Genomic DNA, 12554 nt, shown 5'->3' on the forward strand with positions numbered 1-12554 from the left:
GTGGTGCTCTCTTCACACACTTAACTGACACATCCATAGTGACACATTAATCATTGTGACTACAGCTGGGCTAAGCTATTTTCAATTCACATAATTTCAAGAAAATAAAACATGTGGGATGATATTTCTAAGAAAGGGAAAAACTGTGAAGTTTGTAGGCTATTCTCTCTCCAATTCCCTCAACTGACAGAAAAACTACGCAAGACCTGAGCTGTGGAAGGTCTCTAGCCCCCTCCAAGACCTATATGTCCCCTTTTGTAAATTTCCAGCACTGTGATGAGGTGTAACTCCCACCAGCCACCGGCCTTGAATGAAGCCACAGCAACCTGTTAAAATAAAATAATGGGTTCCAAAGCAACCCAAATAGAGTGAAATATTTTCCAAATTTCTATGCTGAGATTTCATGGAGTAGGTTCTGGCCCTTTTCATGACCATGTAATGCATATATATATACCTTTACCATTTAATTATCGATCAGTGCCTCAATTGAGAATGGATTATTATGAAAACTTTGGGGGAGATCTACAGCATCTGGAGTCAATATTGATTTATATCGATTGCCATAAGGCCTAAGCCAGGGGACAGGACTCCATTGCAACAGGCATTGTGCAAACACATTGTAAAAGATAGGCTTGTCCTGAAAAGATTACAATCTAATCAGAAAAAAAGACACTCTGCGAGGGGGTGGGATGGGGAAGGGAGAAATAACATAAAAGCAAAGTGATGAGGGTAATGATGGACACGCATCTTGTTAACAGCTTTTTTTCGTGGACCCATACGGGTTATATATGATGGGTTGGAAACGGGATATCATCAAAATGAGTAAAACATTTTTACATATACACATTAGATACCTCTTTAGAGATACACTCTAAATCCTGACCATACCTGACAGCCCTTCAACCTATCCATTATCAGCTGGTCAAGTCACTGCAGAGCTGGTTGCAGAGAAGGGATGTGAAGGAGGGAAGGACAGTGGCTTTATGGATCAGATCAAGGAGGACATTCCATGCATAAAGGACAGGGTGGAGGAGAGCACAGAAACTTAAGTGTGAGAAGCTGGCAAATGGACAGATGAGGCTGGCACTGTTAGCTGAGTTGAGGAGAGGTGAAACAATAATGATTTATAATCTAAAAAAGTGCCAGTAGCCCATAGTGGGCTAAAACAAATAACTGAAATAACTGTGTGTAGAAATGGGTGTGGTCTGAGCACAGAATTTGGATCAGGAACTTCTGAGTTCTGATCTCAGCTCTGATATTGGCCTGCTACTGATCATCTTTTTGGCTTTGGAAAAGCCAAACTCACTGCTTCAGTTACCCTATCTGTTAAGAATAGATAATAATGCTTACCTACTCTCGTAAAGAGCTTCATGGATGAAAAGCTTCATATAAGTATTGTTATATTCAGAAAGTATAGAAAGCTTTAAAAGCATTAACTTTCAGTGCAGAGAATCACCTGTTCCACCTCAGCCCAGCAAAAGAATAGATAAAATGAATGCACTTATTGCAAGAAATTGTACAGCTCTAAACTTTGAAGCATCAATCTTTCCCCCCAAAAATAAACATTTGAAAACAGGTGTTTTATGGTACATGATATAATAAAATATACCACAAGCTATAAAATATGCAAAGGAGCGATTTCTAGTTGAAAGAAGCCTGATTCCCATTTAGTAGCTCCTTTAGCTAGACAACTGCTCCATGAGCAATTAGAAGGCAACGTATGGGCAGAAGTAATCTGACTTAGAATGGCAAAGAGCAGTTACTTACCTTGCACAGAAACTGTAATTCTTCAAGACATGTGGCCCCTATTTGTATCCGACTCGAGGTGCGCTTGCACTTCATAGGTATGAGACCAGAGGACTGTTCATTAGCAGTGTCTGTTGGTCTGCGCCTATGCCCTTCTCGTCTTCATACTCAAACCAAGGACAGAAGGGGCGGTACAGATCACCCACCCATCCAGTTACTTCTCTATAGTGAATAACCTTTAGGCTACAGATCCAAAGAAAAGAGGAAGGAGAGCAGGTAGTGGACTACAGATAGGGACTACACATCTCAAAGAACTCCAGTAATTGTACAAGGTAAAGTTAAACTCCAAGGCCCATGGGTTCTCTGTGTGTTAGGAGAAAGACCTGGAATCTCTTCACTAGTAGCCTTTCAGAAGAAATTTGGCACTAAATCTGGTAAAATGACTTCATGCTTGGTCCCATTTAACCCAATTTCTACCTTAATATACACCAAAATGTAAAGAGAAAGATACTGAAAAAGGATGAATAGAAATGGATTATGTTAGAAATCCCATCCAGGAAGTAATTCATTCAGTGCCACTGGGCTTGGTCCAGAACCACCAGTGACAATAGGGGGATTTATCACCCATTAAAAATCACATCGTCTCTCTCTCCACTCTTCCAGCTCCGCATGCAGCTTGTGTGTGCTCCTTAAGAAAATATGCTGCTGCTTTCTGAAGAAATGCTCAGCACTGCATCTCATGCCTTGTACCTTGTTCTTCTTCACACACTGAGAGTTGCACTAGTTATAGGGTTTGGTAAAAGCCATTGCTCCAGGTTGGAGCCATGCCTTGCAACCCTCTGGAACAAAGGCAGCGGACAGAAATCTGGAGCATGCCAAGCCATCTGTGGTTTAATGTAATGAGCTACCATTATATGGTACCATTCATATCATTTTCACCCAGGATCCCCAGAAAGCACAGACAAGTTCTCCCACAATAAAAATAAAAAGTACTAATAAAGTGTCACAGTTTACTGAAGTACTACAAACCATGGGATGTACCCCCAGAAGTGTGAGAGCCACATATTATTGCGTTGTGTGCCACTGTGTCCAGCAAAACACCACAGAAACCCTCCAGCACTCAACTGTTACTTTGTAGTGTGGCCTCTCCACCTCATGACAGGCTAACATGAAGGAATTAACTCGAGAGTAGATTACTTGAGTTAATTCTCAAGTATGGACACATTATGTAGCCAGCAACTGTAATTATTAAACTGTTTTAAACTGTTTATGAAAGACGGTAATTTTTCCTTCAGGCCTTCATATTTTAACTGTGCTTTGTCTGCATGGATATCAGAGACAGTTCAGCACTCTTGCTAAGTGCTATGGAATTGCTTACCTGGTCAGTGTCAGCTACAGCTGAGCTTCAGTTTCTCCACAGTTTTCTCTGAGTAGCTGATGTGAAAATCTGAAGTGATCTAGCACTCTGGTAAAATGACACAGTCCAACTTTTGTGGTAATAAAAAGTTTTAAACCAGATAACATGCAGTCCTTCATTCTCCCTGGGCTAAAGTTGTTTGCCCAGGCTCCACTCTGGTCTTGCCCCTTGGTGCAGGGGAAGGAAGAGAGACTTCCTCTAACCCTCTCTGGAACCTTAGATTAAAAGCAGGAAGAGCATGAAAGAGTGCTCCCAAAGCTATAAAAATACCTATGCCCCCATCCTCCTGAAAAATTATTCAAAGGGAATTTGTTTGGTGGCTTTCCTACATATTTCTTCTGTTGTAGCAGAGGCCTGTTCTGCCCTGGATCTTGCAATGGATTTTGTGGCGTAGGTTTTTATTCCCTAGTTTATTATATGTTCAACATTACACTTCATCTACCTAACCAAGGATGGCTTGGAGCCCCTGACTTGAACACTTCAGATGAAAGGATATAATGAGCTATTTTTCCAATTGATTCTGTGTGCTTGAGTTACATTTGGACTACCAGGAACCTGTCAAAAATATGCTATACCTTTCCCTTTAAGTATTAAAAGATTTGGACACTACATGGATGACTACTTCCTAGTAGGTGGAATTCACTTTGGTCAGGAAGAATTTTAGGGCTTAAGAAACCATTTTGCTGTTATAAGAGATATATTAGGGTTCTTGCATTGGTAGCACCTCCAACTCTGAAACTCACTTTTGTTTCATCAACTAGTACAAAGACAAGTAGAGAAGGAATGGATATTTTGGGTTTGAAAGGAGTCCTTCTGAGGGACTGTAGGATGAGGGGCAAATTCCATATGGAGAAGATATTGTAGGTCTCACTGACAATTTGGAAAGCCTAAATGCTGAGTAACAATTAAATGTGTGCATGGTCAGCCAGTGAGTCATGAACTAGGGCACATACAACACATTGCTAAAGGACAAGGCATGGCCTAGATTGTGCAGGACTTGAATCCCAATTCCATTTTTTTTTTCATGTATGAATTACAAGATAGTTTGAATTCCAGGGCTTCTAGCTGTGACTTGATTACCCTCATACCTGTATTAGAATCTTGCCCAAATGACCTAAACTTGAAGGTTGAGTGTCATCTTCAGGACTCATCTACTAATGATGATGTTGGCGGCTCTCATGGAGAACACATTCTAATTAGGAGTTGTCTTTCAAAGCCCAGGTTGTCAGACGCACGTGGGCCTATATAGAGAAGAGCAGACCTAGCCTTTTTGTCTGGTGTAGAGAATATTTTCAGGATAGTCCCGCTAGGTCTAAGAAAAACAGTTTCATTAGCCAGTAGTATGAGAGAAAAAATATTATGTGAGTCTTATCTCTTCTCATCTTTTGAATTGCCAATTAGCAGAAGGTTCAGCTCCTTCTGGGCAAAGGTATCTGTTCTCAGGGGCAGATGAACAGTCTTCCTTGTGAAGTAAAGACTTGTCTTAAAAGTTTCTTTGTGTGGCGAGCAGACCCATTTCTAGGTGGCTGAATTTCTGTTACCACAGAGGCTACCTCATGGATTAGAAACCATTCTGATTAGAAACCATTTATTGAACAACTATTTAGACAACCTGCTTTCTCGTTTACTGAAACACCCCAAAAGATGAGAGATGACTCCACACCCAAAACAGTATCTGCACGTGAAGTAGATCTTCAAGTTTCTGGTCCTTCCTTAGCTGTTTAGGCATGCCACCATCGTCATGCTGTCTGAGCCAACTAGAAAGTGCCCCCTTGTATCTGCAGCCTAAATATGAGAATCTTTTATTTCTCTTTGCTCCAGAAGGTTTGTTCTTTCTGGTCTTTCACAGGACTCCCACAGCTGTTATGTGTTTCAAGTGCACTCCTCAACTGGATAGACTTGTATCAGTCATCAGTACTTAAGAGTCTGAGGACACATCTAAAAACCAAAAAACAAAACAAGACCAAAAAAACCCAAACCCACAGCAGCACATCTCAGAGCCTGGGTCAACTGACTCGGGCTTGTGCTTCAGTGCTAAAAATAGCTGTGTGTACATTCCCACTTGCGCTGGTGCCCGAGCTCTGAAACCCAGAGAGGGAGGAAAGTCTTAGAGCTCGGGCTCTAGCCCAAGTGAGAAACATCTTCATGGCTATTTTTAGCCCCTTAGCAAGAGCCTAAGTCAGATGACTTGGGCTCTGAGACTCACTGGCATGGGTTTTTTATTTTTGCATTGTAGACGTACTCACAGAGACAGTGCTGTATCTCTGATTATGTCCCTCCTCTTGTTTTACCATTCTAATAACTGAGCAGTCTAAAATATAATATTATTGTAGGATGCTTTAGAAATTGATTAGGACATCTTATTAGCAAATTAAATCTTAACTGGTATACCAGAGGGTTAATTTAATAAAACTCACTAATGACAAGTAAGAATACTGCTTGGGTTTCTGAGTCATAAAGACACTGAATAAATGTCAAAAACATAAAAAGCAATCATCTTAAACGCCCTGTCAACATCAGCAAGATATTTAGCAATCCAGAACAGGATCCCTAAACAAAAACCAGCACAGCTTGACAACGCTGTTTCAATAAAAAGAAAAAGAGAAAATACTTCATGTTCCCTAACACAGTGGTTCTCAACCAGGGATACGTGTATCCCTGGGGGTACACAGAGATCTTCCAGGGGGCACATCAGCTCATCTAGATATTTGCCAAGTTTTATAACAGGCTACAAAAAAGCACTAGCAAAGTCAGTACAAACTAAAAATTCATACAATGAATTGTTTATACTGCTCCATATACTAGGCACTGAAATGTAAGTACAATATTTATATTCCAATTGATTTATTGTACCATTATATGGTAAAAGTGAGAAAGTAAGCAATTTTTCAGTAATAGTGTGCTGTGACACTTTTGTATTTTTGTGTCTGATTTTGTAAGTCGTTTTTAGGTGAGGTGAAACTTGGGGTACACAAGACAAATCAGACTCCTGAAAGGGTACAGCAGTCTGGAAAGGATGAGAGCCATTGCCCTAACCAACAACTCTTTATTAATAGATCCAGGGGCACAATACACATTCAAATCACTCTTTAAAAAAAGTACAGTTACCAAAATATAGTTAAAACTGCACTGCAACTAAAAATGTCTATGAATATCAATGTGATGATATTCATAAATCAATCAGTGCTATTAAAGTCAATATAAATAAATATATGTTAAAAAAAACAGGACAATTGCTCAAATGCACACTGAGATCTGGAAAGCCTTGTTCCTATTGATTTCAAATGACCATTCATGAAAGGACTACCTACACGAATAAAGGTGTGCAGGCTTGGGGTAAGATTCCCTGCTGTACCACTCAGAGGTGCAGCAAAGTGAGATTTAGGCTCTTAAATTAGTTAGATTTTGCAAAGCTGAGCACAGCAATGCCTAAATCCCTTTAAAAAAAGTGGGCCTAAGTCAATAAAAGGGCTTCAAATTTATTTAAAAGCATACATTTCAATACTCTTGCAAACTTGGCTAAACATATAGTATATCAAAGTATAATACAAACCTTTCACTTGAAATATGCTAAACATATGCACTCAAATCCCTGTTAAACATCATATTTGGCTATTTTTATTCTGTTAATTCACTTTTTGGTTTGTTTTTTACGTACAATCTTTATAGAACGAATAGGAAGCCCATTGCAAACTCATTTTAACTTTCACTTGTCCTTCCTTTTAAACACTACAGGGTTTTCTTAATCATACACAGGCTTCTGATGAAGATGGGGTTAAACTTGTCACATGCATTTTAATAAAATACTGAAGACCTCCTTTAATTTATGGTAGATATATTTTCGAGAAGGAAAATACTGATGTTATCTTGGTTATAAGCTTGCTGCTGAAATGATTTAGTTAGGTTTTTTTTTTCCTGCCACACAGTATCAGTATAAGGCCTTTCTTTGCGGGCAATGAATTATAGCTGACACTTCAAACCTATTCTATCTGTATCTTCTAGTTCAGAAAAATGAGAAAACATAAATATTTATTCCATGTATACAGAAGAGACATAGGATTCTGATAAAAATGATCCATTATGGGATGATGAATTGTTATATATGTCAATGTTAGAACAGCAAAGGGCATGAAACATTTGCCAGTTTTTAATTTGAGGATACCTAAGGTTATTGAGTAAATAAAAAGGAAGTAATTTGATCACACTGGAATGTTATGTGTTTAAGCCCAATAATTTCTGATTTTATTTACTTCAACCATATGGAGGATAGAACTGCTTGATGCAGACTTTTGCCATGATTTGACAACAATGTCATCTGTTAATGAGGAACTTTAACACTGGAAAAAGAAAAGGAGTACTTGTGGCACCTTAGAGACTAACAAATTTATTTAAGCATAAGCTTTCGTGAGCTACAGCTCACTTCTCATGAAAGCTTATGCTCAAATAAATTTGTTAGTCTCTAAGGTGCCACAAGTACTCCTTTTCTTTTTGCGGATAAAGACTAACACGGCTGCTACTCTGAAAACTGGAAAAAGGTTTATTTAAACAATCTTCTACTTATTTAGCTTTTACACACAATATTTTTCTAGGTTTAGATTCACTGGTTAATTAGACATGGAACCCATTTGTTTCAGCAAGTGATTTATTCACCTTCCCTCGTGATGTTTTTATTTCTAATGTACTATTATACAATATCCAAATATTTACAGTGACCATTACCGATTCCAGAGCATCATCTCAGCCAAACTTTCCAGAATGTGCGCATATGTGTATTTCTCTAATTTAGGTATAAGTTTTACTATAGTTAATTTTTCTACAGGAGAAAGATAGGAGGGGGGGGAAAGTTGCTTACTATGGAAAAAAAAATCACATCAATTTCCTTCCCTCCAGGACATAAGCAGATGCCATTATAGCTATATAGTTATAAAACATGCAGCAAGAAGAAGGAGCAATGCAAATTGCAAAAAAGTTTTAAGTTTGTGGAATCCACAAATCTGATCATTAGCTCTCTGAGGCAAGAATTGTCTTTTTGTTGTGTGTGTATACAGAACTTGACCACGATTGTGAAATCTAGGTGCAATCATAATACAAATATTGAAATTAAAAATAAAAATTTAAATCCACAGCTCTAGTAGCATTTATAAGTTTACCATGTGGAAAATATATTATAATATAGTTGATAATTAATGCAGTAAGAACTTCATGACTTACTGAAGAATCAACCTTTCACATGAAATTCAAATCAAAATGATGTTTTAAATTAAAAGAAAATAAATTAACATTAACACAATGTTGAGATTTATCAAAAACAATGTGGAAATTCCAAAGTTAAGGCTGTCTGGCAAAATTAATTGGGGTACCTTGCAAATTTGCCATATTCCATATTATACAAAAAAATACAAACTATAATTCATTAATGATTAAATTTAACAGCTAAAGAAATAGAAAACACTATGTATATGCAATATGTCACTGGAATATTAATTTTTGAAATTTCCTGGCTTCTGAGTGGCTGAAATCTCAACCTTAACATTAGTATGCTAGTTTTTTGTCTATGTTTTAACAGAATAGTAAAAAGGTATGTGTGTGTATGAGAACAGGAAAAAAAAAGGCTTGATCCTTCACATGAGGGGTTTTGTACTGGGTGTTCTCCTGCAACCAACGCTGCATGGGCATGGAGGGGTTCCATCTTTTATATTACCCTTTAGCTAGCCAGAATGTGAAAGCATTTTAAGTTCACATGACCTTTAGATTATTAAATATTTGCATTACAGTAGTGTTAAAAGATTCTAAGATCCAGCCCAGCTGGGGTCCACACTGTAGAAACACAAAGGAAGATAGGACTCCTTCGCCAAATTGCTCATAATTGCTCTCTTTTACCTAAATAGGAGCTTCTTACAGTATGTCTACACTCTGTTTGAAAAACCGTGGCAGTGAATCTCCAAGCCAGGGTCTACAGACATGCTGTGTAGACATTCAAGTTTGGGCTGCAGCTCGAGCTCTGGCTCTGAGGGGAAGTTACAGGCTTCAGAACCTGAGTCTGAATGTCTACACAGCTGTTTTTAGCACCGTAGCTCAAGCCTGAGACTGCAGACCCAGGATCTGGGACTTGCTGCCATGGTTTTGAAATGCAATGTAGATGTATGCTTAGATGCTGGGGGAATAGACAGGAACTCCACTAGGAACTATGCCTCTGTCTCAGAGCCTCCTAGTTCTCATTGGTGGAAGGTTTAGTGCCGGGGGCAAGGAAGTATGTGTGTAAGAGGAGGTCTCCAGTATTCCATTCTTCTGTCAGCAACTTTTTCACACGTTTTACATGAATAACTCAATGCCTTTGCCGATGCTCATGTTTTTCAGTCTGGGTATTTTCACTCTGTTGCTACCTGGCTAAAATACAAACAGTAGAGACTCTGCGATTGTCTACAAGCTCTGGGACAACACTGTATCAGTTTACGCTCTGTTTCCATTTGGAGGGCTCTCTCCCCACAACCACAAGGAAACATTTTTTTTTAACAACATCTAAATTTTGCAGAGACTGGTATCTTAGGTTCCTCAATCCATCAGGGAAAGCTTTCAATCCCCAGCCTTCTCAGGTGTTTTCCCTAAGCCTACAGATATTAAACAGGGCTGACAGGAAAGTACAATAAAGTAAAAGACCATCTATATATTAAATACAATAAAGTAAAAACTTTACCACTCCTTTCTCTTTCTCATGTTCTATTTTCTATTTCCTTTTGCTTCCCCCTTTTTCATCTCTGCCCCCGTTGTTCACAACTCTTCATCTTGCTAACAATACTGAACAATCAAATGCCACAACACCCTTATAATGAGGGTAAGTAAAGTATTATCCCTTTGTTCAGATGGATAAACTAAGGGAAAAATGCTAAGCAATTTATAGCACACCTGGATTAGAATAACAATTTCAGCTCTGTGTTTAGTTCTCTAGATACTGCTTTCTCTCTCTCTCTCATGCTGTGGAGATGCCACTTTCTGTAGTCACGCACATTAGAGGAGACAGTTTAGCTGCACATTGCAAGGAACCATGTGGTTGACTGTCAAGAAAGACTGCCAGGGGCCTTTGTGCCATCAGTGGCAGCAACCAACAACCCCACAAATTGATCTGGTGTCCTCTCCCCAAAGTTCTGGTGTCCACAGTTCAAGAACAATGTTGAAAAATTGAAGATGGCTCAGAGAAGAGCCACAAGAATGAATACAGGATTGGAAAACATGGCTTATAGTGACAGACTCAAGGAGTTCAATCTATTTAGCTCATCAAAGAGAAGGTTAAAGGGTGACATGATCACAATCTATAAGTACTTCCATGGGGAAGAGAAATGTAATAATAGAAGGATCTTCAATCTAGCAGACAAAGCTGTTACAAGACTGAATGGCTGGAAGTTGAAACTAGACAACTTCAGACTAGAAATAAGGAACAAATTATTATCAGTGAGGGTAGCTAACCACTGAAGGATAGTGGTAGATTCTCCTTCACTGAAATATTTTAAATAAATATTGATTGTTTTTCGACAAAGACATACTCTAGTTCAAACAAAAATTAAATGAGGGAAATCCTATGGCCTGTATTATGCAGGAAGTCAGACTAAATGATCACAGTGGCCCCTTCTGGTCTTATTATCTATGAATATATAACAAGCTATCAATAGTATTAATAGATTTATAAAATTAGATTACCCTTGATATTTACAGAGGCTCAGCATCAAGGGGACAGGAACCAAGTATCACAAAGCCCAGCTCTGTATTAACCCCTGCAGACTAAAGGAAATTTTCTGTGGCACATGCTCAATGTACAATTTTTAAATAGTCATATCTATAAATCAAATCTAGAGCTGGGCTAAAATTCGAATCCATTACCTAAATGCATTCAATTTTTGAGCAGAGGACCTGGATTTGAACCTATCTCCATAGTTTTGGTTGAATTCAAAGTTGAAAGAGGTCCGTTTTCCAGTTGAAGTTTAAATATACTTGAAAACCATTTCAGCATAAGGATGGGAGAATTCTGTGTGCACAGGTAGTCTGACAAGAATCCAATAAGGATAGTAGAAATCTCACAAGGACAGTTTGCAAGAACAGAGCACCATCTACTCTGAATCCTAACTCCAATTTAGCCTTGATCCCAAAGCACAGCTTCAGTTTCGTATGGACACAGCATTTTCCATGCTGTCCATTATCTATAGTACAGTGTGGTGGTTTTGACTGATATCAGCAAAGGGTTTGCTTGAATAAGGAGCTCAGGATTGCATACGTAGTAACTAATTTATTTGAAAATATTACTGTTCACCATATTCCTTCTAAGTCTTCTTGTACTCAATTATGATGATGTTCTAAATTTCCAAATAAAATTAAAAACATGTAGTTCCTTAGCATTACAGGGGGAAAGGAAATTTTGAGAGACTAAACAGTTGAGTAATAACTTAAAAAAATACTCTTAAAATAAACAGTGTTCACTTAAAACAGGGATTAGTACCTAAAATGGATTATAAGAGGGAGAGGAGGAGGGAGAGAGAAAATATGTGGAAATGGATCTGAGAGTCCCCAGAAAAAATATTTTTGAGGCTAAATTATTTACAGTTACAATATTTTTTTGAATATCAAAAACGTAAGCACCAGAAAATACAGTTCTTAAAACAAAACATAACGAAACTTAAAGATAGCAGTGATGCTAGTCTGTTACAATGTTTTGGTATTATAGACCATTCACTGTCTGTTGAACACTGTCCTTGAAAGTTACAGTGTTTTAAAATGCACATTTTCTTTTGATGATCCGCACTGTGGTAGTATTGGGACAATGTTACAGTTTCGAGATAACCCTGAACAACTGGAGGGGGGGGAAGGGAGGGAAATCTATATAACCTACATTATTAACGACTATAGACTAACCTCTTCTTCTTATCTCCACTAACTTAAAGATGACATTGAAACTTTCAATAATGCTTGAGTTTCATTGTTTGACACCTGTAATGATTTAGAGGCATTCAAATTATATTTTCAACCTGTGACATTAAAAACAAAACCAAACATATTGAGATTATACTTTGCTATAGAAAAATAATGGATTTGTTCATACCGTATAATAGTCACATTGTGATACTATAAACAAATAATGTAATTGCTTACCTTTTCATTCAAACATGCCAGATAATCGGGGAAATAACAAAACTCTTTTAAAAGCTAGACTAATAAGGTATACATTTGTTTGAGAAGGCAGGAACCAGATACAATTTCTTTCTGGAGTCAATTTCAAGAATATACTTCACATAGGAATGCAAATTGCTAATAACAATGGTGACAATAGTCTTGAAACATTTAGAGGGAGATCCTCACCTGGTGTAAACTGTCATAGCTCCACTGAAATCAAGGTAGTTATGACAAT

At 38.0% G+C, this 12554-nt stretch overlaps 1 protein-coding gene across 4 annotated transcripts in view; it reads right to left on the minus strand.

Moving 5' to 3' along the window:
- Nucleotides 1-12554, minus strand: part of PHF14 (PHD finger protein 14) — a 298225-nt gene that overhangs the window by 18478 nt on the left and 267193 nt on the right. For 2 of the 4 annotated variants that reach the window (XM_037890605.2, XM_037890610.2), the window contains one exon: nucleotides 3124-3378. The exons of the other annotated variants lie outside the window; for them this stretch is intronic. In XM_037890605.2, the coding sequence (XP_037746533.1) occupies nucleotides 3139-3378 (240 nt within the window). In that variant the 3' untranslated portion in view covers nucleotides 3124-3138. Of the gene's footprint in view, nucleotides 1-3123; nucleotides 3379-12554 lie in introns of those variants that run through there. 4 annotated transcript variants of the gene reach the window in all.

Source organism: Chelonia mydas, chromosome 2, assembly GCF_015237465.2.
Source record: "Chelonia mydas isolate rCheMyd1 chromosome 2, rCheMyd1.pri.v2, whole genome shotgun sequence".
Taxonomy (NCBI): Eukaryota; Metazoa; Chordata; order Testudines; family Cheloniidae; genus Chelonia; species Chelonia mydas.